Below are 25,019 nucleotides of genomic sequence, written 5' to 3' on the forward strand. Positions count from 1 at the left end.
CCCGCCTTGATCTTTGGCACTCTTTTTTCCTAAATAAAGTACCAACTCAACTCAACTACGCCTCTGTCCCAAACTAGTTGGGGTCGGCTACTGAATCCTTTAGAAATTTTTATGAAGAACTCGATAAAGTAACACCATTTCATAAAATAAAAAAATAAAAAACTAAGAGTCGCCCTAGGCCCCATTATGAGGTCTGTTGATCCATTGAACAACCTCTGGTCCAGCCTAGATCAAACAATCAGAGTCCGTCTATCTAGGATGCAAATAGGATGCCCATTTAGCTGGCATGTGAGCTGGCATGTGAGCTACCCTCTTTATTGTTTCAATTCTCAATAGGATTTGCTAGGGAATTTTTTGGAAAGACATTTGCGGCTCACTTTTGCAGTAGATAACACCCAGCTCAGATGAATCAAAAGAAAAAGACAAAATCTGTTAAAAACTGAGAATATTGTTTGTTCTCTTGCACAATTAAGCCGAGAATTGACTTTCCCCAAAATTGCCTAGCAATTATCAACATTCCAAATCACTCAAATTTATGGAATCTTAGGCTGATGATTAGGATAAAATCCTACCAATGACCAATAGGCTAAATTGGGAGAGGAAAAGGAGTCATTAGGAAGACACTACATTTTTAGGAAGTTTGTAACAGCCCTCCCAGTTATACCACGTGTCTATCTACAAAAAGTTTAACACAGTTAAGGGTGTGTATAAACTCTTTTTTCTTTATATATAATTTATGGAATTCCGTTTTCAAAGTGTTAATGTTGAGAAATTATATGGTGTAAGGGCTTACAACTAGGGGTGCAAGTTTGGCCCTGTCAGCCCTGACCCGCCCTGAGCCCGAACTGGGTCAGGGCTGGATTTTCCAACCCTGAGGGCGGACCAGGGTTTATTTTTTTAGACCCTGACTTAGGTCGGGTGTGGTTCTGGGTTAATGCCTCGGGTACCCTAACTCGGCCCGACCCTAAGTTTTCTATTGTAGAATTGAACCATCTATATGCATGTTTCTTTTGCTAATGTTTTCTATATTTTGGATTGATGTTTCTTTATATTATTATTATTAACTGTCTCTGTTGCCCATCATGTTGTTGAATTCATATTGTCTTATTTTGTTCCCTTTCTCTGTTTATTGATCATTTTGTTCTATATGATAAGTGGTTGCTTTATTTTTGGCACTCTTAACAGGTATTTGCACTAGGGTCAATTAGGCCCGGCCCGGCCCTGCCCTGCCCAATCAGGGCCAATCAAGGCGGGCCAGGGCCAGCACTGAGCCCTGTAGTGCGGGCCATGGGTTGAGGTTTTTCGGCCCTGACTCAGGGTCAAGGCCGAGATAATGGGATCCAGGGTTGGGCTAGGGTTTTGAAAAACCCGACCCTGTTGCGGCCCTACTTACAACAATAAGGCCCTTTATAAGGTGGAAGTACCACCCTTGACTTTTGATCCATCAGCAGCTCCTTGCAGGAAAATCTCTTTTTGTCATTTTCTGTCTAGTTGAATTCGAAAGAGAAAACATCCATTTCAGGACGGCAGGATCATCCCTCTGACTAAGTCAAGCACTTTAAGTAAAATTTCTAACGTGAGATACGGTGACTCCGAGATGTATGCCTATATATTGCGGATTGGATGATGCTACAAAAATGGACCGATGGGATAATCGTAGCCGTCCATTTGATGGGCTTTAAATGATTTGTAGAAAAGGAAAAAGATTAACCTCCAACATTAATCGGTAGTAGTCTCATACAGAGGGCTACGATCATTCCGATCAGCGGTCCACATTCGGCCGGTAGAAGTCTAATACAGATGGCTAGGATCCACATTCGGCCGGTAAAAGTCTAATACAGATGGCTAGGATCGTTCTGATCAACGGTCCACATTCACCTGGTAGATTCCTATATGGATGGCTAAAGTAAACTGATTATTTGACTGTAAATTGCGTTTAATTTTTAGTTCAATAGTCAGTTTTGGACTCAAAATCAATTCTCAAAATCCAAATAGAACAGGTTGGAAAGATTAGGTAGTGATGGGCAAAAGTCATGGATCCTATTCAGCTCCTTTTTCTTCCCCGGGCCACCCCCTTTAGTGTATTTATGACTGCTCATTTTACTCTAGAAGGGCGTTCCTCAGTGAAGAAAATGGGATGAATATATCATTTCCCCTAGAACAATGGTCTGTTGGGCAATCAAACAAATAGATATGATAATAATGTCCAACTCGCTCTCCCTCCCCCCAAAAAAAAAATAAATAGAAACCTTTGAAGGTGATTCTGCATCTTCAACCCAGGCTTGTTTTCTTAGAGTTTTAGAGTTTCTCTTCCCTCTCCATGGAGCTTCCAAGTAAAGTGAGTTGTAGGTTATTGCATCCATCATTTCTCTTTCATGTCACCCTCCTCTCTCTGCTCTTATCTGTAGAATCCGGCACTCTAGGAAACGAAACCGATCGATTATCTTTGCTCGCCTTCAAACATGAAATAACGCATGATCCTAATGGGGCTTTGACCTCATGGAACAATTCTCTCCATTTTTGCCATTGGCAGGGAGTCACATGTAGTCGTCGCCATTCTCAAAGGGTCATTGCCTTGAACCTTGGCGATCAAGGCTTGGTCGGACCCATGTCCCCTCACATAGCAAATCTTACCTTCCTCCATGAAATCAACCTCGCAAACAATGGATTCTCCGGCCAACTCCCTCCAGAGATGAGTGGTCTATTCCGTTTGAGTTCTCTCAATCTGAGCCTCAATTCATATGAAGGAGAAATACCAACCAATCTGACTGCCCATTGTCCAAAACTCACGTCCATGACTTTAAGTTACAATAATTTTGTTGGGGGGGTTCCCTACAAGTTCCACTTGTTCTCTCAGCTCGCTTACTTAGACCTTAAGAAAAATAATCTCATGGGAAACATCCCAACTTCTCTTGGGAACCTTTCATTTCTCATCCGTTTAGATCTAGGATATAATAGTTTGAAAGGAAGCATCCCGTATGAGCTCGGACGACTAACCGGCTTAAATTTTCTTCAACTCAGTGTAAATAATTTGTCAGGTATGATACCTCAACCAATTTTCAATCTCTCGTCTATTTGTACTCTCTCACTGGCAGGAAATCAGTTGCATGGAAGCCTTCCACCCGAACTGGGCCTCTCTCTCCCTAATTTATAATCGCTTCTCATGGATTACAACCTATTCACAGGACCCATTCCAGTCTCTTTTTCTAATGCATCACGCCTTTTACAACTTGATTTTGCTTATAATAGCTTTAGTGGACTTCTACCTATGAATTTGGGAAGCCTACAAGATCTCAATTTTCTTAGCTTCGGAGTTAATCAGCTAGGAAGCAGAGGCAAATCTAACGACATGATTTTTCTCACTTCTTTAACCAATTGCTCTGGTCTACAAAAGTTATTTCTGGACAGCAATTACTTAAGTGGTGCACTGCCCGACTCTATAGCTAATCTCTCAACTCAACTGACAAAACTGACTTTAGGAAGAAACCAGATATTTGGGAGCATCCCTTCAGGTATTGAAAATCTCGTAGGTTTAAAGACACTAGGCATGGAGAATAATTTTCTCACAGGTACTATTCCTGTTGGACTTGGAAAGCTTAACAAGCTGCAATTATTGACCTTGAACACAAATGGATTGTTCGGGCAAATTCCATCTTCCCTTGGTAACATAACTCATTTGTTAACACTCGATCTATCTAAAAATAAATTACAAGGACACATTCCACCAAGTCTTGAAAATTGTGGAAATTTGGAATCCATATATCTTCATCAAAACAGCCTGACTGGTACCATACCCAACCAAATTCTTAAGCTTTCCTCTCTATCAAAGTACCTTGGATTATCATATAATTCTTTAACCGGGCCCCTTGCTTCAGAAGTAGGAAACTTAAAACAACTAGGGAGATTGTACATGTCTGGCAACAGTTTGTCTGGTGAAATTCCAGACACGTTAGGCAATTGTGTTAGCTTGGAATACCTTTATATGAACCATAATCTCTTTCAAGGATCCATTCCTTCATCATTGGCCAGCTTAAGAGGTATGCGAGAGCTAGATCTTTCACACAATAACTTGTCTGGAAAGATTCCAGAATACCTGGAAAAGTTTCGCGGCCTCGAGTATCTAAATCTATCTTTTAATGATCTTGAGGGTGAAGTACCAAAGGAAGGGATTTTTCAAAATGCAAGTGCGATTTCAGTTCACGGAAACAACAAGCTTTGTGGGGGTATCCTAGAACTACAGTTGCCAGCGTGCCCTCTCCACATTTATAACAAACGTGGAAAATCTCATTCTCTAAAAGTAATAATTTCAATAGCAAGTGTGGTTTTATTTCTTATTATATTATCCTTTCTATATATTACCTTCTATTGGAAAAGAAAGTCGCGGAAGAACCCTTTAGTAATGTCGCCTTCGGTGGATCCATGCTTAAAGCTTTCTTATGCGGAGTTACTTAGAGCAACTAATGGGTTCTCTTTGGAAAATTTGATTGGTGCTGGAAGTTATGGTTATGTTTATAAAGGATTTTTAGACCAGAACGAAACGGTTGTTGCAGTGAAGGTACTCAACCTTCAACAACACGGGGCCACTAAGAGCTTCAACACCGAATGTGAAGCCTTGAGAAACATTCGGCATCGGAATCTCATTAGGACCTTAACTTCTTGCTCAAGTATTGATTACCAAGGCAATGATTTTAAAGCTTTGGTTTTTGAGTACATGCCTAATGGGAGTTTAGAGATGTGGTTGCATCAAAGTGGCGATGGGCAACATCCATTGGTGAACTTGACCCTTATTCAAAGGCTAAATGTAGCCATTGATGTGGCCTGTGCATTGGAGTATCTTCATCACCATGGACAAACACCACTTGTTCATGGTGATTTAAAACCGAGCAATGTTCTTCTTGATGATGACATGAATGCCCATGTGGGGGATTTTGGGTTAGCAAGGTTTATTTTTGAAGACACTGCAAATTACTCTAACAATCAAAGTAGCTCGCTGACAATAAAGGGATCTATTGGATATGTTGCTCCAGGTAAATGACTTTATCAATATTTTTTATTCTTTATTATTATATTATAAGATTTTAAATTTTTTAATAGCTTGATTATAGGATGAAGTTTTATTTGGCAACATCTCATAGTTTCTTTCTAACAAGATCAAAGGTTTGGTTTTTGCATTCATGTTTAAATGGAAAGAATATGGTATGGCTGGAAAGAGATCTAGGCATGGAGACGTGTATAGTTATGGAATCTTGTTGCTGGAGATGTGCACAGGGAAAGCTCCTACCAATAACTTGTTTATAGATGGCCTAACTCTCGACCAGTTCGTTAAGATGGCGCTGCCAGATCGAGTGATCGAGATTACAGACCCACAATTGATCTCAGAAGGAGTCCAAGTTGTCAACAATAATAACAATGAAAATCATACCATTATGAAAAATAGAATGCGTGACTGTGTGGTCTCAATGTTCAGAATCGGTGTCTCTTGTTGTGCAAAATCACCAAGAGATCGAATGCAGATGGGTGATGTTGTCAAAGAATTGCATGTGATCAAAAGCTTATATCATGGAATTGGCATCCATCGAGACAGGAAAAATAGGACACCAACTTTACGTGAGGGTTCATCTTAACTTAGCAATAACTAAGGTATTGATTGAAGTTGAATGGTTCAATGACAAGAAACGTTGGAAACGTTTTCTCATACCCTCATCATGAGATATGCAACTTTAATGTGACGATGTTTATGCCATGCATTTATGTTGATTTTCACCTCCATTTGTGTGTATTCTCTTGAAAATTCCAGCTCTCTTCTTTGTTTGTTCTTGAAAATAAAGGGATATTGAGGAAATAGACAACAAACAATGCTGCTGAAGGGGGGGGTTGAAATATCATTTCCCTTTTGAGAATGCTATAAAGTCCATCACTTGGCCAAGTGTGTCTTTCCTCATTGTAGTACTTCAGGGGATTTAGCTTTGTTGATCGTTTAGTTCAATGTTAATTGCGGTTTATTCTGTAAAATAAAATTTTAATATTATCAATCTTTATTCCTCGTACCGAGGGCCTCCTTTCAAAAAAGTACGCTTAAGTTATGATTGATTTTGGGGAATGTTATCAGCACTATTGTATTTTGATGATCACACTCTTCAGTTTATTAAAGTACGATACGGCCCGCAACATAGGATGATCCAAACCGTCCATTGGATGGGCCACATCCTAAATAGGTTGTGCCCCAAAAAAAATTTCCATATATATGTTGATCCTAACCCTCCTATATGTAGAGGATTAGGATCAAACAGTCCCTCTACAGATCGGAGGGTTAGGATCAACCAATGGAAATAATTTTTGGGGCACAACTTATAGAATTAAAAGAGTCACGTTGGTCACAATGTTGACATCTGGTGAAAGTCTCGTAAGAAACCCAGACAGAACAATACAAAGAAAAAAACAGTGCTTTTATTTGTTAATGAAATTTTATTTAACTAAACACATAAGAAACCAACCCATAAGAAAAAGAAAAAGGAGGTGAAAGAGTCCAAAAGAGGGGTTTGTTGTGTTGTTAGGGAAGGAATGGTGAGGAGACAAAAAGGGGTTTGGGTCACATGCTAGCGGGAATCTTCTTGAGTAATGCAAACGTAGTGGATGGGTCTCATATATGATTGCAAAGATTGGAGTGCCATTATTGAAGCAAGGGAGTGTGGATATCAACGATTAGTTTGTGTTATCAGAAAAGTAAATGCAGGATAAGATCTTAAACGTACCACGATCAAAAGAAATGAGGCAAAGGGAAATGTTGCTATCGGAAGCTCTTACTGTGAGAAGCGCATGAGAAGCATCGCTTTGGCTTCACCCACATGATACGGGCATGATCTGAGTCGTTCCTTCGTGAACATCTGGCCCATTGATGACTTATAATGTGAAAATTACTCGGTTCGAATATTCTTAACCATTTAATTCTTGAACTTGAATTTAAGTCATTTAAATTCATGTTTTTTATGGGGCCCACTATTTTACACCTCATGTTTTTTATGGGGTTGGGGCCACCATTTTACACCTCAGGTTTTTTCCGGGTGGCGCCAACATCTCTACCCAAACCTATGCATTAGGGTGGAACCCATCATTCTATTGAAGAGATTGAAGAATGTTTCCTACATAGCTGCATATAATATCCACTTACATATAGTACGTACTATGAACAATATAACTACGGGAGGTCGCTGGAGTGTCATCTCCAGTCTCCATATCCGAAGTAAACCTGAAACGCACGGAGTGCGAATTGGTGAGACTTCAATCGGATATCAATTATGATTCTGGATCGCATAGCAAAGGTCTCACATCCCAGAAAAAAGGAAGAAAGTCTGGTATCAGGGCGGGGAGGAATTCATCGGAATACAGTTGTTAATGAAGATTTTATCCTGGAATATAAACGGCTTGGGCTCTCGGGAGAAAAGAATTCAAATCAAAGCATTAGTTAAACATCGGCGCCCTGAGGTTGTTTGTCTTCAGGAAACAAAGATGGAGCAAATCCGTAACATAGATATGAGAAGCATGGGGTTCAATACTGACTGGAATTTTGCTTTCTTAGCATCCAGAGGAGCTTCAGGGGGCATCTTGGTGGCTTGGGATTCAGTCTTGTGGGACAGCACGGATGTTTGGCGTGGAGTTTTCTCTCCCTCCGTTGCTTTCCGAAAATGCAATGATAATTCAGTCTGGTTCTTCTCAGGCGTCTATGGTCCTTTGTCATCCTCTGAGAAGTGTCTTTTTTGGGAAGAATTAAATCAGACACGACGCCTATGTTCCGCTCCTTGGTGTATCGGGGGGGATTTCAATGAAGTTCTAGGATCAAGAGATCGACTTGGGGGTCAGGGAGTCACTGCGGGCATGAGATCTTTCGCTGATTTCATCGCAATCAACGAGCTCGCAGATTTACCTTTGGGTGGCTCCTCTTTCACCTGGGCCAGAGGTTCGAACCGGAGTCGGCTTGACCGATTTCTTCTCTCGGGTGACTGGTTGGCAATTCTTTCTGAAGTCTATCAGCAGGCTTTACCCCATTCAGTTTCCGACCATTGCCCTCTCTTTTTGTCTCCTAAAATGGAGTTCTGGGGCCCGCCCCCCTTCAGATTTGAATTAGCTTGGCTGGAAAATCCCCAAATGGAGGTTCTCTTAGTCCGATGGTGGTCTGAAAGCGTCTTTGAAGGTCCAAGGGACGTAGTTATAGGCAAAAAATTACGATTCATTAAGGGGAAATTAAAAGAGTGGGATAAGGAGCAGAAGGAAGTGGACCAAGGCAGGAAGAGGATTCTTGAGGACAGATTGATGGAGATAAATACATTGGCAGAGAGTGGTTTGGCCTCGGCGGAGGATTATGAGCAACAAGGAAGATTAATTCAAGAGCATAAAGAGTTGTTGATGCTTAAAGAAATATCTTGGCGCCAAAGATCTCGAGTCAAGTGGTTGTTGGAGGGAGATAAAAACACAGCCTTCTTCCATGCCATGGCTAGTGCTCGCAGAAGAAGGAACAGAATTGAATCCTTAGAAGTGGAGGGGGAGATTGTATCTGACAAGGAGCGAATTATTGAAGAAATTATTGAATTCTACAGATCTTTATACTCAGCTGATGGGATGTTACGCCCAATTCCTCAAGACATTTGTTTTGCTAGCTTAAGCCTGGAAGCCTCAGCCGGATTGGAAATCCCTTTCTCTGAGGTGGAAATCCGATCAGCACTATTTTCTCTGGCAAAAGATAAAGCACCTGGACCCGATGGTTTTTGTTTAGCTTTCTTTCAAACTTGCTGGGAAACAGTAAAATCGGACATTCTTCGATTCTTCATAGAATTTTTTGAGGGAGCTATCCTTGACAAAGGGACAGGTGCAACTTTTCTCGTCCTCATTCCAAAAATTGAAGGAGCAACAAAAAGCTCGGATTTTCGCCCGATTAGCTTGGTGGGCAACCTTTATAAAGTCCTCGCAAAGGTTCTGGCAGATCGTATCAAAGTGGTTCTTCCTTCAATTATATCGGTCTGTCAAAGTGCCTTTATAAGCAACCGGCAAATTCTTGATTGTTCTTTAACAGCCAATGAAGCCATTGACTATTATCGGAGGAAGGGGGAAGGTGGCATTCTATGCAAGCTTGACATGGAGAAGGCATATGACCGAGTGGATTGGGCAGCATTAGATTTTCTCATGGGTCGTATGGGCTTTGGGGGTCGGTGGAGAGGGTGGATCCGGAACTGCTTATCGTCCGCCTGGTTTTCTGTCCTCATCAACGGATCAGCAAAAGGATTCTTCAAATCTTCTAGAGGATTGCGGCAGGGCGATCCTCTCTCTCCTTTTCTTTTCCTGATTGTGGCCGAATCACTGTGCAGACTGCTGAAAAAAGGAAGTGAGTTGGGGCTATATCAAGGGTTCCTTATTGGCGAGAGTAAGGTGGAAGTATCGCTTCTTCAGTTTGCGGATGACACTCTTCTGTTCTGTTCTCCGGTCATATCCCAGATTCTTAACCTTAAAGCTATGCTTCGTTGTTATGAGATGGTTTCGGGTCAAAGATCTAATTTCGCAAAATCTCGGTTGTTCGCGATCAACGTTTCTGAGAGCGATGCATCATTTTTCGCCGGAATTATGGGGTGTGGTTTAGATGTCTTTCCAGCAACCTATCTGGGTCTTCCTCTTGGTGTGGGTCGACCGAAACACAACCTATGGGCTCCTATTATTCAAAGGATTGAGCGACGTTTGGCCACCTGGAAGCGCCGGTTGGTTTCCAAAGGAGGTAGATTAGTGCTTATAAAGGCCGTTCTATCCAATATGCCGATATATTTTCTATCTCTTTTTCAATGTCCCGCCTCGGTTGCTAAACGCATCGAACAAATTCAGAGACGCTTCCTGTGGGGCGGATCAGGGTCTTCCAAGGGGGTCTCCCTGATTAAATGGAGTATGGTCTGCTTGCCTACTAAAATGGGAGGTTTGGGTATCAAGAGGGTTCAGAGTTTTAACCAGGCCCTTATGGGCAAGTGGCTGTGGAGATTTGGCGAAGAACAATCCTCTTTGTGGGTCCGGGTCATTGGAAGTAAGTATGGTTCAGATCATGGGCATTGGGACTCTGTTGATAATTTTAAACTCAAAGGTCTCACGGTTTGGAGGGACATCTTGAAGTTGAAGTCGTTATTTGCTCCTGGCGTCCGATTCAGAGTATATAGGGGGGATCGGATTCGGTTCTGGCAGGATCCTTGGTGTTCGGACGATCCTCTTCAAGTGATGTTTCCTGACTTATTCATCGTTTCATCTCAGAAAGAGGCCTGGATATCGGAATGTTTTGCAAGGGAACATGGGAAGGTGGCTTGGTCTCCTAAGTTTCGCAGAGACTTCTTTGTTAGGGAGTTAAACTCTTACAGCGCCCTCCTCTCCTTATTGGATTCTTGCTTCATCAAGTCTTCGGGCGTAGATCGTCGGATTTGGATTTGGAATCCTTCGGGGATATTTTCAGTCAAATCTTTTTATAACCATCTGATCCCTTCTTTAGTGGAGCATGTGTCCTCCTCGGTTTGGAGACAATCTTGCCCTCCGAGAGTTGCTTTCTTTGGGTGGTCGGTTAGCTGGGGCCGCATTCAAACTATGGATTTTTTGAGGAAACGAGGAATGTGGTTGGTAGATCACTGTCCTCTATGTTTATCCGCTGGGGAATCCATTGACCACCTTTTCATACACTGTAAGGTTGCTCGCCATATTTGGGGTCTTATTTTTTCTCGTTTTGGAATCAGTTGGGTCCCCTCCAACTCTATGGCTGAATTCATTCAGAGTTGGGCCTGGACTCCTTGGAAAAGGAAAGGCAGGAAGCTGTGGAAGATGTGTCTCCTGGCCTCATGGTGGTTCTTGTGGAAAGAGAGGAATGCTCGTATCTTTGAAGGGAAGGCTAGATCTCCCTATTGGATTTATATTCAGTTGATAGCTACGGTCATATCCTGGGCTCGAAGCCTTCCCCTGTTTCGTTTTGTTTCAGCTTTCAACCTCTGGGAAGGATGGTCAATCATATGCTTGGAATCGGCTACCAAAGTGAAAATCCTCCCCCCCTGGATTCCTCCTCCTCCGGGGTCCCTGAAACTTAACTTTGACGGATCGTCTATCGGCAATCCAGGAATGGCAGGAGTAGGGGGGTTATGTAGAAACCACAAAGGGGAAGTCCTCTGGGCCTACTCGGGGCCTATCGGAGTGGCAGACTCAAACGAGGCAGAGGTCCGAGCCGTTCATAGCGGGCTTCTCTCGATGCCTCGTCTAGAGTGCGACAAAATTATCGTCGAAGGGGATTCCTTAAATGTTATTCGCTGGCTTTCGGGTAACGCTTCTCCCCCTTGGCGATTTTTGCCTCTCTTAGAGGAAATAGAGGACAGAGCTAAGGGCTCCTCAATAGTTTTTCGCCATGTCAGGAGATCAGCCAATGCGGAAGCAGACACCCTTGCCAAGAAAGGAGTCTTTCGGGCCGCGTTTGAGTGCTTTGACTATCTACCTCCTTGAATTATTGTACTGCTATCTTTGTATTATCTTTGTTCCTTCAGGACCACCTCGGTTCTGTTTTTACATATATATATATATATATTCTGTTGCCCTTTTCAAAAAAAAATATAAATTTTCACTTTGTATGTACTTCGAATAATATTTCCTTAGAAAGGACTTTCATATATCTTATATCATTGAATTTATTTATTAAGTATTAGAAATATGAGAGTATAAATTATCAGTAGAGGAACAATGTATGTTCCTTCTCTGATCGATAATATATAAGCGATTAAAATTTTATGGGGCTTTAATTATTACAGCCCCAAATGTACATGTTCTTGAAACTTAATTAACTAAATAGTGACCGAGTTAGGACTACATTCTACTCATATAATATCTTCACCATCAAAACTATTCGCTAAACATCCTCACCTATCTCATTATGTTCGTGAAAGACTTATGTTTGAGAGTTCCTCCTTCAAAATATAATTTTGGTACTCTCTTAAAAGATTATGTTTATCATGCAATGTATATATTTTGAAATTTAAAATATTTATAATTTTAAAATGAAAATAATTCAATGTCATTGTTTATTTAGTATCTTTTGATTATTTGATAGATTTTGAACACTGAAACAATATTCTAACTCATGACTCACAATATATTTTCTTTTTTATTTCTTTTGCCTCCAATTATTAGAAAATAAGCTCAAAATTCTAATAATATATTGGGACGATTGGAATTATCAAATAGAGCGAATTAACAATGAATTAAATCAAAACTTCAAATAGGGTTTATATGAAAATTATGAAGTGCTACCTCAACCAGAATGAAGCGAACCGATGAACCAGGTTACATAGATCCTAACTATCACTGTTCGCATTTTTAACTAACAGTCGCCCTAGGAACCGTGAGGCGGATAGTCTCCCTCATGGAAGTGTGACTAGAGCCGAGCTATAATTTTTTGAATTTCTTCCTCCCTAAGAAGTTATATATGTCTGTTTTCTTTGCTTTTGTACTCTTAGGCCTGTGACCGCCTTGGTCTTTGGCACTCTTTTTTCCTAAATAAAGTAACACCAACTCAACTCGACTCGACCACGGGTTCACCCTACCCAACCCATATTTTGGCGGGTTGGGTGATCCACGGGTCATTTTAACGGGTCACTCATATGCCAACCCATACCCACAAATTTGCAAGTGAGTTCGGTCGACCTGCGGGCACGGGTTGATTTTGCCAGGTCTAACTGTCGCCCTAGGCTCCACTATGAAGTCCATTGATCCAATGAACAACCTCTGGTCCCGCCTAGATCAAACAATCAGAGTCCGTCTATCTATAAGTCACTACTTGGATTCTCCCTAAAAAGGTTTATACTCTTGTTTTTTATAGGCATTAATCTTGCAAATAGGAAGTCCATTTAGGTGGCATGCGAGCTACCCTCATTATTGTTTCAATTCTCAACAGGATTTGCTAGGCAATTTTGCGGAAAGACATTTGTGGCTCACTTTTGCAGTAGAAAACACCCAGCTCAGATGAGTCAAAAGAATAGGACAAAATCTGTTAAAAAGTGAGAATATTGTTGTTCTCAACATTCCAAATCACTCAAATTTATGGAATCTCAGGCTGATGACCAATAGGCTAAATTGGGAGAGAAAAGAGAGTCATTAGGAAGACACCACATTTTTAGGAAGTTTGTAACAGCCCTCCCAATTACACCACGTATCTAACAACACAAGTATAACACATTATCATGCCAATAGTACCCTTCTTTTTTGTAATAATAAGACAAATAACCCTTATATTCGTACAAGTGGCAATATTATAATGCCTATTTTGGACGATCCTTAAACAACTGCATCTTTCTCATGCAGATGGGTGATGTTGTTAAAGAATTGTATTTGCTAGGATGCCATCTTAGCAATAACTAAGGTATTGATTGAAGTTGAATGGTTCAATGACAAGAATCGTTGGAAACATCATGAGATATGCAACTTTAATGTGAGGATGGTTGTGGCATGCATTTATGTTGATTTTCACCTTCATTTGTTTGTATTCTCTTGAAAATTCCAGCTCTCTTCTTTGTTTGTTCTTGAAAATAAAGTCATATTGAGGATATAGAGAGACAAACAATGGTGACAGGGGGTTGAAATATCATTATATAAAGTCCATCACTTGGCATAGTGGGTCTTTCCTTATTGTAGTACTTCAGTGAATTTAGCTTCGTTGATCGTTTAGTTCAGAGTTAATTTAGGTTTATTATGTAAAATAAAATTTTAATAAAATCTGTCTATATGCCTCGTACCGAGGGCCTTGTTTCAAAAAAGTAGGCTCAAGTGTTGATTGATTTTATAGCCCTTGCTTTGGATGTGCTATGGCTCAAAAATCATGCCAATCATTCAAGGAAAATGATAAATTCACCCTTTTATTTACCAAGCCAACCCTACTAGTGACTTCATAGCTATGGAAAGACGAACAAAAGCGAGGATGGCTTAGGGGTTTTGCTTGGCATTTGGATGCCACATCAGCGAAACCCCATGTTGGGTTGCCAATATAGCAACTAAATCTCTAAAGACTACCCTCCTGGTTTTACAATTTCATGTCTGCTGATTTGTCTCCCTTGTCTCCTTCCAAAGAGATGGAAGCCGAATTCTGCAAAGAGGTGGAATTTTTCTTGAATTTCTTGGGAATGATGCTTTTCTTCTTTCTTTCTCCTTCCTCTCTTCTCCTTGTTTATTGGTAATGACCCTCCTTACCACTGCTCTATGAGGTTGACAACCAAGCACTTCTTACCACTATTCTACTAGGTAAGTTCCATGTAAATCCAAGGCATGTCTAGTACGTACACCACCCCTCTACGAAGTAAATGCCCGCAGTCAAACATAGTCTAAAGGGCAGGCATGGTTAAAACAAGGGTCGTTATCACCGGCCATCACTCAAATTACAAAGCTAACAATGTACATTTTTCATCCTTGTATATGGACTGTCAAAAACTATATAGTGGGAAACGGTTCACATTTAATAACAAAAGGTAAATTAGAAGTGCACGATTGGCATAATTTTGGGTCACAATAGATCCAAAGAAAAGCAAGGCATGTCAAATGACAGATTGGATCAATCAAGCTAGACCAACTATGCTATAGTGAGGGAGTGCCGTACTAAAGTATTTCTTATAAAAAAAATAATGTATCAGGCCCACCTAGTCCCATACCTAGGCTGGCCCCACTTAGGATTAAAACATTCCACCACGCTTCCGCATTTGCTGCCCTCGGCAGCCACTCTGTGGTGGCTTTCACTCTGGATTTTTTTTTCCATGTAGCCCTTTTCACAACGGCCCACTCTGTGGTAACTTCGCTCTGATAGGAACCTGCAATACCAAAGTCACAGGTGGAACCCGTTAGGCTACTCCCTTTAAACCTGTCCCATACCAGGCTGGGATCCAACTAGTCCCTTACATAGGCAGGCCCCCATTTAGGAGCCTAACAGATTTTTTAAAGTTTAAGATGGGGGCGGGGGTGGGTCAAAATTTTGGATTTTTTTCAAGAACTTTTCCGCTTAAACAAAGAACTTTTTTGTATTTAATCATAAAAAATGCACCAACAGGAGCATTCTTGGTATTTATAATTTCCCGAAATTTCAAATGACCAAGCAGATAAACATCGCTTATACCATACATAATAATATGCATATAACCAAAACCAATTCACAATGAAATTTCACAGCATCAAAGTTTTATTTTACATCGAGTAGGGCTCAACAGAAAAAAGTCCAAATAAAAAAATTACAGTCATTGCAGGGTCTCATCCTGAATTCCTGATGATCCTCTTATCTCAATGTGGACCTCACTGGGTAGCCACAAAAATTATAGGGACAGGAGAAAACTAACAGCACTTGTATTACCATTTCCATGAAAGAAATGGACTATAATCTCTGTGATTTTATATAAACTGCAGTAAGAAAATTTTTCAATCATCTGAAACTTTAGCAAGCCAATATCTTGAGGCTTATCACAAAGGAACTTCCTTAATAGCTGAAATAACTTGATCAATGGTTTGGAATCGGTGTCTTTCCTTAAGGAGCATTTTTGCAAACTCAGGAGCTCCACGTTAGCAATAGGCTTGCTTGCTAACATCATCAATCGAATCGAAATCCTCAGCATGAGTTACACCCACTACCCTCTTGAAACTCACAGATTAACCATTGATATTAGAACAGATTCGAAGTCCAGAACACGGATTTTCCACAAGTTAAATGAAACAGAAGATGACTGACCCTGTATAAGGTGATGATTGAATAAATTTCTATGGACTAAACATAGTATATAATGTACACTAACATAAGATCCCTGCAGTACTTTGAACATCACAAGTACATGTATAATTTGAAAGCTTCTCATAAAACGACCATTTTCAAATTAGATCTCCTGCATTTTCATGTCGGTATGTCACCTGAGATGGAAGTCATTTTACAATATTCACTGATTTCCTAATATGGAAATACTCCAGTCGGGTTTGAAATATATACACTTACACTTTCGTTTGCATGTTTGACATGTTTTTTGTTAGAATTTATTTTGGTTGCTATTTATTCCTGAAAACAATGACCAAATGCTATAGCTAAAAAAGGCCATCTCTTGAGTAAAATGAATTGTTAATGCTATCGCCCATACACATTATCAATATGATGCCGGTGTTGGCTGATTATCACCCCATGTAAAATTAGTTAAGATCGTATAAACACCCTGCTCTTTCAATTGTGAAGAGATCGACTTACTGTAATGACTTTCTTAAGGGCAAATAAAAATATTAATAAAGAAGAGATACACGGGGAAGCCCCGGTGATTGAGATGATCAAAGGAATACAATGGGTCATCTCTGGGTAAAAAGAAATCAGATCTCCAATGTTTGATTCTCTCCCAGCTAACTCCGAGTTTGCTTGCTCCTGAGGAACTGAGTGGGAGGCGTTGGACCACCAAATTGCTAGACCAAAACAGAGACCCCTCCACCAACCTCCTAGCTAGGCTCAGCCTTCCTGTCCCATCTCTAGGATTGAATGAGGATTACTTGGGGCTCACCCAAAAGATCTCCAATCCTCTCCTTCCACCTCATATCTTCTACTGCCCTCTTCCCCTAACTCAGACCAATGCCCAATGCTAGGACTAGGAGTTACTGACTGACATTTCTAGAGTTATACAGCTTGTTAATATAATTGTCCATGCACATTAGCTATGTGATGGAGTTAGTTTTTCTGTTGACAGACTGTCGGCCATGTGGAACAAATAGTTGAAATGCTATGGACGGCTCTCTCTCTCTCTCTCTCTCTCTCTCTCTCTCTCTCTCTCTCTCTCTCTCTCTCTCTCTCTCTCTGCCTTTTTTCTCTTCTCTTCCATTTTTGGGGTCATCTAGTCCCCTCTTTTATCTTAATCTTTGTTATCTCTCATGTAATTAAAATAAGACTACTCTTTCGGTTGTGAAGAGTCCTACTGAAATGAGTTAAATTCAGATTGTTCAGTTTGGTATCAAACTCCCATGTAACAGTGCTAGACTACCAAGTTTCCATCAAAGTGACAATCTTCTAATGGAGAGTTACTTCATGTGGCGGACATGATGGAACTGAGCCACGTCTAAAAGGTTAGATAGGATGCACTTAGACCAAGGTATTTCTCCTGAGTTGACCATATGAGATAGGAGTATATGAGATGTGTGTAGTGCCAATGTAAAGAATAAGTCAACTCTATGTCATCTCAAATTTGTAGGTGTTAGCTTCTTTTTTGGACCAAATGGACGTATGGGTTCTCCAATAGAGGTACATGAGGCGTTGTTCTTGTTACACACTCTTATTTCTTCTATATTGTGTTGCCTGAGCATCTCATGACATAATAACCCGCCATTCCTCCTATGTGTTGCAGAGACTGTCCACTAATTCAAATAGAAACATATTATGGAATTGTGCTATTCTGATCATGGTCCCAAAAAATCAACCTTAATTACGTGAAAACACAGATGCCTACAGAAAATAGTTTGCAAAATGTGTACATGGCTACATGCTACATCACCTGATAATTTTGGCAGCACCAAATCCAAGAGTGTCATGAAATAAATCTTTGAAGTTATTATCTTGTACAAGCAGCTGCAGCAGATCGGGGTTGTTATATATAGCCATGAGATATGCCTCACCATCATTGCTTTCATTCCAAAGTGTAGTGAACTTGAGAAGGTTCCAAGTGTCTTCTATTGTCCTCAAAATCCACTGCTTATATTGCTGCACGATAAAAAACATTTAGGCATAAGTTGTGGCAGAAAACACGCCATTTATGCCATCAGTGCCCAAAGCAAGAAACAACTATAAGATGCCTGTCCAAGAGAAATTAGTATTCAATCAAGGACAAAAGATCGATTTCGTAGTAATATATATCTTTTATAGCACGGAATCAACATGTAGAACGGAATATATGAGCCATGTAGTATATCACTATATCACATGAATAACAATAGAGTAATTAAAGAAAAATAATAATCTGAAAGAGTATGATGACATTCATGGAGTCAGCATCCAACAGCAATACCAGATTTATCGCTCACATGGACTAAAATTCCATTTTTCCCTTTTCTTTTTGACCTCATGTTAAACTTATGCTGTGATATGTACTTCTTAGGAATTTTCAAAAAAAGAAAGATATGTACTTGTTAGGAAAATCTGCTTGCTAGGCAGGAGAAGATAACAGTTGGACTAGGTAATATAATTCCTAGAGACACGACGTCAAGAACACAAAATGAAAGCAGAGAATCAGGTAGTCGGAACTCTTTTTTAAGCTCTTTTTTAGTTAGCTTATGAGTCAAGTTCTGCTTTGTATAGAAATATACAAGTCCCGTTACCTCGCCTTGGAATAGGAACAAAGAGGATAGAGTAAAATGGGGTACATAGACCATTTCAACAATATAATTGACATCAAATAGCCAATACGAAGAATATGAACTCACAGCCTATAGTAGTGCATGCAATTCGCAAATCACAATTGGTATATAATCGTGTTTCTTGAACCCATATCAAGGATAAAACACCACTATATGTCGTCTTTGACGATGTGCACAAACAGGCTTGGACCTGGCGAACATGATCTATGACGAACAATTTGCCCATGTAAAACTATCTTGCAAAGGCTTTGAAAATAGAAAAATCCCGAGAACTTGTGAAATGCAAGTCTAGAAGAAAAGAACCATTGAAAGAGAGAAGAGGGAGTTTTTTTTTTCTCCATGTATAAACAACAGTCTCGCACTCAACGTCTCTCTCTCTCTCTCTCTCTCTCTCCCCTCTCTCTCTCTGTTTGGCGAAAAGAGTTACAAAGAAAACATCAAACAATGAACCAAAAAGCTCAATGAAACTAGGTGCAAAATGTATAAAATATTAAAGAATTAAAATGGCATTGTACAACATTTGAAATGTGATTCACAAACTGACAAAAAAAATTAAATGCATTAAAATTCCAACAGCATATACACTTAAAATGTAAGAACAAAAATGTAGAGACAAAATAAAATATAGAATAAACACTATATACAGTAAGTCTAAGGGACTCTTTGGATGCCACTAAAAATTATTTGCATATAAGCTTATATGCAAATGATTTTGAAGGTAGATATGATTATAAGCAAATAATGACTATACTTGTTTTATAAAATGATATAGTTAATGGCTTCCAACGAGGCCTTAATGTTGCCTTTGCAAATAAGATCAAACTAACATAATCCTATTTTCAAATAAGGAGAGATTTTGGTGGCATCCAAAGATGCCCCAAGGGTATCTTTCCAAGTTTCCTTACACGTAATAAAGGAATTCTACCAAGAGAGTGCTCCCCTTCATCATAAGGACTCAGAGATGTGCTACTCATAAGCTTGATCTGTCTGCGATCAGCGCAGGATACTCTAATTGTTCACCGTTATAATCGGGACCAAGGAAGCAGGAAGCTCTAATCAGAATGGGGAAACGTGATTCTTTGAAACGCGATTCGGAAATGGGATCTTCTTGATTACCCAATTTCTGAGAATCTCGTTTCAGAAACTTGGGAAATGCGATTCCCACTCTATGTGAAGCGCGTTTCCTATCAACCCTCCTTGTCACTTGCTGGTCCTCTTCTCTTCTTGGTGGTCCTCTTCTCTTCCTCTTCTTAGTTACATATAAATATAAGAATACCCCCCATTTGAATGTATTACAAATAGTTTCAAGAGCCAAATCTAAAAGGATAAAAAGTCAACTTTCTAGTTCTAGTACAAAATTCGAAAAAACGGATCGGGTCAAAATCTTAACTTCCAAATGATGGTGTATTTTTCTAATTTTAAAAATTCATAAATCCTATCATGTACAAACATTATTAAAAATAAAAAGCCCGGTAAAAAAAACTCATAATTTGGTTTCTAAAATTTTTTCATCTTGTCAGGCACTCGTCAACAGACTGGTCAACACAGGCATTCAACAAATAGTGATTTTCCTTTAAGTAAATGTTGGATCTTTTAATAAAAAGTTTTTTTTAATATTTTGTTCATATAATTATTTCTTATATTTTTTAGTAATTTTTTATTTTTTTAGATTTCTTAAATATTTAACTATTAAAAAAAAATCCCCCGATCCTTCCCTCTTCCCACCTTCTTGGGAGCCTTTTCTTACCGCTCTGGCACACATTAACACCAATGGAAACTAGAAATGCATCTCGCTTCCATGACACGAAGATGTAGCTATTCTATTTGGTGTCAATATCCTCCATTTCTATCACCATGAACCTCAACAATGTGAGTTGGGCACTAGATCGAATTTCTAGACATCACCAGGTTTTACAGCCAAGAAATATCTCATAAGGCCAATATTAATGGAGCCCATAAGATTATATATCTGATTTTTGTCTATCAATAGATTGGTGATTCTTGTAACTGTCATAGTATATCTTCTTTCTTCTTACTGCCCTATAAATTCATTTGGATTTGGTATTGCTTTTACCAGTAATCTACACATTTCTTGCCCAAAAAAATGAAAACGCCTAATGCTACAGCCAGCTACTCACAGTAATAAGAAATGATTGCTTCCTTTTGCGACTCATCAACGTCATGAACTGCCCGCTTCTCATATATCGCCTCCCTATTTTGTTGAGTAACATCTCCTGCTATGACAATGTTCCTTCGGCTTCCAATGTCAATCCAGCTGAACCCAACGTCCCTCTTTAACCCTCTATCTTTCATCAGCCTCCTCACTCTTACTGCGTCATCCCACATACCAAAGGCAGCATATAGATTAGCTAGAAGAATGTGAGTATGCTCATCTTCAGGTTCCATCTCAAGAATTCTTGTTGCAGCAAGCACACCAAGTTTGAGTTGCTTATGTGCATGCACACCCCAAGTAACACCCTCCACAAGCTCAAGCAAAAGTTCCACTTAGTCCCAATAAGAGCAATGCTAGTCTCAACCAACTTTTCAGCTCTTCCAAACTGACAGGGATGCCCGAACATACGAACCATGAAAGCATAGTGCTCATTGCTCAATGCTCATGGAGCTGAAAAATGAGGGTTCCTTCTTCGACTAGGCCTGCATGAGCACCAGCAGTAAGCAATCCGAGAAAGGTTACGGAATTTGGTTTGACACCTTCTGCTTTCATCCTCTCAAAGAGATTGAGTGATTCATAATCATGTCCAAACCCAGTAATCATGCCAGGCCATGAAAAAACATCTCTTCTTTCCATCCTTTCAAATACACTAATCGCATTGATGATGCTACCACATTTAAAATATATGGATACCAAAGCATTATTTATTGACAACACATGAGTTTGCTGGTTAGGAATCTGAAACTGCTATTTTATGGTGAAAGCATGAAACTGTTTGCTGAACTACAAGGAAGCCAATCTGCTGCAAGTTGTAAGAAGAAACGAGAAAGCCAACTGATGGAAATGGATTCCTTGCTCAAGCATATCTAGAAAGAGAATGATGGTGTCATAATAATGGCCACTGATGGAATACCCATTCATCAACACATTCCACGTGTAGAAATCTCTCTTGCTCATCGCTTTGATGATTTTCTTTGCATCGGTCAGCCTACTGCATTTTAAGTACATTGTTAAGATAGCAATTAGCTCTCAAATAATAAGCTTGATCTTCCTGCTTTTCAGCACTTATCATACATTGTAATAAGAGAATTGGATATGCCCATCTCATGTTCAAGTCCCGACTTGATCATCTGCACATGGACTTCTTGACCATGCTTTAGAGCTGAGGCGGCAGATATAGCGCTCAGGATGCTGGGAAATGTTATGAGGATTGGTATTACACATGATTCTGACATGACTAGTCCACAAAATAAATGTATGGCAATTTTGCTGCAACAAATTCTGTTCATATCCTGCGACATTTTTATTTTTATTTTTTTGTAAAATTGGCTTTTTTTACCAAGAGAAGATGAAAGGGGGACAAGTTGTCCCCACATACATTAGTTACACCCCCCGCTTAGAGATCATCAGAAAATGGTAACACTTCTACATATTCTTTGCAATACCCTCCATCTCGGGCGCTATAAAAATGGACATGAATTCACGCAGAACACCATCCTTTGCCAGCTGATCAACGACCTCGTTAGCCGATCTCCTCCGATGTTTGATTGTTGGCATGATGACACTCACCAAATCCCTAATTTCAGTCACGAAGTTATGCAATCTCCAGGGTCCGTTTGAGTTTTTGGTTGCCCAAGCAATGGTGTTTGAGGAATCACCTTCTACAATTAGCGGTTCGAGCTTGCTATTAGCAAACCATTTAAACCCAAATAACAGCGCTCGTAGCTCAGCTTCATTAGCATAACAGATGCCTGCCGGTCCTGAGAAAGACATCAGTATCGTCTCATTGTTATCGCGAATGACTCCACCGATCCCTGCTTTTGCGGGATTTTCTGATGGAGCTTGAACCATCCAATCGGCGGAGGTTGCCATTTTGGGGTAACTTTTTCCTTGATCATCTGCTCCCAAATAATAGTATACCAATTCCTTAATATATCCTCGATTCCATAATTAATTCTCATTCTATCTTTGATCCATGAAATTAATTTAATTTTAATCTGTAAGATGACCCAATTCAATCTCCTTTCTTTATATCCGGTTGTTTCTTTTGTTCCATACGTTCCAGATGATGACACAAGTAAGGAGTTTCCACATCGCTTGCCCAATATCTCCAAACGTACCACCACGCCAGTTCAATAAGGTCCTTCTAATGCCTTTTGTAAAAGCCCATGACACATCAAAGGATCTAAGAAAATTCATCCAAATTTGACAGGTTAACGGACAATGTAGAAGTAAATGATCAATAGTTTCCTCCGCCTTCTTGCATAGAACACACCGGCTTGCCATCTGAAATTTCCTTCTCTTTAGTCTATCACATGTATTTATGCTTTTATGACTGACGGTCCAAGCGAAAGCCTTTTATGACTGACGGTCCAAGCGAATGCCGCCACTCTTGGAGGTGCCCAAGTCTTCCAAACTCTCGCCTGACACTTAGCCTTGCTATTCCCACTGCACAAGGCCAAAAAGAAAGATCTAACGGAGAAACTCCCGTCCGGATCAGGTGTCCAAATTCTTTCATCCATGACAAAAATCGAACAATGACAAGAATTTACAAGCTGTAATTGCGCTGTGAAGCTCACAATTTCATCATCTTTAAGAGCCCTGAGTAGCCGAATATCCCAAAAACCCCTTCCATGCTCTGACCCCCTAATTAGATAGTCTGAGATTTTGGACTCACTGCTGGTGGCAAGCCTAAAAATGTCAGGAAATAAACAATACATCGGGTTCTCTCCTACCCATAGATAAATCCAGAATCTTACCTCTTCCTCATTTCCCACCTTGAAGCGCACGAATTGCTCAAATTGATCCCGAGAGGCGTAGATAAACTTCCACGCTCCCGACCTTTTCCGGCCGTAAGATTTTTAGCATTCCATGTACCCCATTCTTTCCCATATTTTCCCCCTATAACATTGTGCCAAAGAGTCCCCTTTTCCGCTCCATACCACCACAACCACTTCCCCAATAATGCCTTATTCTAAGTTCTAATTTTCCCAATCCCCAGTCCTCCTTGCTTCTTCAATTTTGATACCGTCTTCCAATTGATCAAGTGCCTAGATTTCTTTAGTTTTTCATCCCCATCCAAAGGAAATCTCTTTGTAGTTTTTCGATTCTTTGAAGCGATCTTCGACGGGATTTTGTACAAGGTCATGAAATATACCGGCATATTTGCAAGGGAAGTTATCAATGTAATTCTTCCACTAAGAGAGATGTATTTTTTCTTCCATATGGCCAGCTTCCTTTCGATTCTCTCAACTACCGGATCCCATTGGGTAGCTGATGGAATTCCATAGCCAAGCGGGAGTCCCAAATATGTAATCGGTAACTTTTCCACTTTGCATACAATGCTCACAGCATGACAGGCTTGTGTTGAACATTGATCCCAGCCATGACACTTTCATAAAAATTAATTTTTAATCCGGATGTAATTTCAAACCATCGAAATAGTCTTTTAAAGTTTGCTACCGATCGCCCATCTTCCTCTATAAATGGCAGCGTGTCATCTGCAAACTGTAAACCGGTTTAGAAGCGTGACAAGGCTTCAATCCTCTGATATACCCTTTTTCTTCAGCCTTCGTTATCATAGTGCTAAGCACTTCCGACAACTGTATTCAATGAAACTACATTCTTTGGGGATATCATCTCGAACATTCTGTTTGCATCTTTTAAATTCCTACATGTTAGGAATTAACAACGAAGCAGAATAACGATGCAAAGATAAACAAAAGATTCACACACAGATTTACATGGTTCACCCAACTAGTTTGGTATGGGCTACGTCCACAGCAGAGCGACAAGCCAACGATTCCACTGTTCTAAAGAAGAGATTACAAACCCTCATGCCTCTCTCACAATTGGGTCTCCTGATATCACATCCCTTTTATATGGCGTTCAGAAACGCGTTACAATAAAGAAAAAAAATCTAATTCACGAAAGTACAAAACTACCCCTTGTATAAAAATAACAATCTCCCACTTGAAGACTGATATCTGCACTTCCACTGATAGAGATGTACAGTACTTTCCAAATTAGACTGAGATTAGGCTTCACCAATAACACTACACTTATAATAAAATGTAATGAGAGAAATCCCCATAGTAGTCCTGTTGAACAGCCCATCTTTGATGTTTTTTCCATATATTATCCTCCCATACTCTTCTGCTCCAACAGAAGTACAAGCATTGAGCATGCTAGCATAAGGAATTATGTTGGACGAACAAGTCCTATGCAGAGTATGTCTAAAAACAACTGAAAGCCTTCACTCTAATTCCCATTTGAAACATTAGCGGATATGAACGAATTCCATGTCGGAATGTCCTCATGCAAAGGAAGAGGGACCTCGCAGAAAATCCTCCGAGCATCATCCAAGATTTCGCATTCTGAGTACATGGTTATGAGGGAAGTCCGCACACCAACAACTAATGCAAAACCAGTCCTTACAGACCAACCATGGAGCTTTTTG

General features: G+C 40.0%; 2 protein-coding genes across 2 annotated transcripts; one reads left to right on the forward strand and one right to left on the reverse strand.

The window, feature by feature from the left end:
• The first annotated feature begins 2,320 nt into the window (after window positions 1-2,320).
• On the forward strand, window positions 2,321-5,624 carry LOC143870037 (uncharacterized). Its single transcript, XM_077376551.1, has 3 exons — window positions 2,321-3,038; window positions 3,186-5,027; window positions 5,191-5,624. Exons 1-3 carry the CDS (start codon window positions 2,321-2,323, stop codon window positions 5,622-5,624), a joined length of 2,994 nt encoding a protein of 997 aa, XP_077232666.1.
• Window positions 5,625-20,517: 14,893 nt separating this feature from the next.
• LOC143870038 (pentatricopeptide repeat-containing protein At3g26782, mitochondrial-like) lies at window positions 20,518-21,795 on the reverse strand. Its single transcript, XM_077376552.1, has 4 exons — window positions 21,635-21,795; window positions 21,348-21,551; window positions 21,055-21,227; window positions 20,518-20,891 (listed from the first exon to the last, which is right to left on the reverse strand). Exons 1-4 carry the CDS (start codon window positions 21,793-21,795, stop codon window positions 20,518-20,520), a joined length of 912 nt encoding a protein of 303 aa, XP_077232667.1.
• Between the last annotated feature and the right edge of the window lie 3,224 nt (window positions 21,796-25,019).

Source organism: Tasmannia lanceolata, unplaced genomic scaffold (genome assembly GCF_043159265.1).
Source record: "Tasmannia lanceolata isolate RefF3 unplaced genomic scaffold, GAP_Taslan_0.1 ptg000003l, whole genome shotgun sequence".
Lineage (NCBI taxonomy): Eukaryota > Viridiplantae > Streptophyta > Magnoliopsida > Canellales > Winteraceae > Tasmannia > Tasmannia lanceolata.

What these genes read in the sequence shown, in the direction of transcription:
- LOC143870038 (XM_077376552.1), bottom strand. Translation starts at nt 21,795, where the DNA reads ATGTCAGAATCATGTGTAATACCAATCCTCATAACATTTCCCAGCATC. An exon ending in TCCAATTCTCTTATTACAAT is followed by an intron (nt 21,552 to 21,634) that starts GTATGATAAGTG and finishes CTTAAAATGCAG; the next exon opens with TAGGCTGACCGATGCAAAGA. An exon ending in TGCAGCAGATTGGCTTCCTT is followed by an intron (nt 21,228 to 21,347) that starts GTAGTTCAGCAA and finishes TAAATGTGGTAG; the next exon opens with CATCATCAATGCGATTAGTG.
- LOC143870037 (XM_077376551.1), top strand. Translation starts at nt 2,321, where the DNA reads ATGGAGCTTCCAAGTAAAGTGAGTTGTAGGTTATTGCATCCATCATTT. An exon ending in CAGTGTAAATAATTTGTCAG is followed by an intron (nt 3,039 to 3,185) that starts GTATGATACCTC and finishes ACCTATTCACAG; the next exon opens with GACCCATTCCAGTCTCTTTT. An exon ending in TATTGGATATGTTGCTCCAG is followed by an intron (nt 5,028 to 5,190) that starts GTAAATGACTTT and finishes TTAAATGGAAAG; the next exon opens with AATATGGTATGGCTGGAAAG.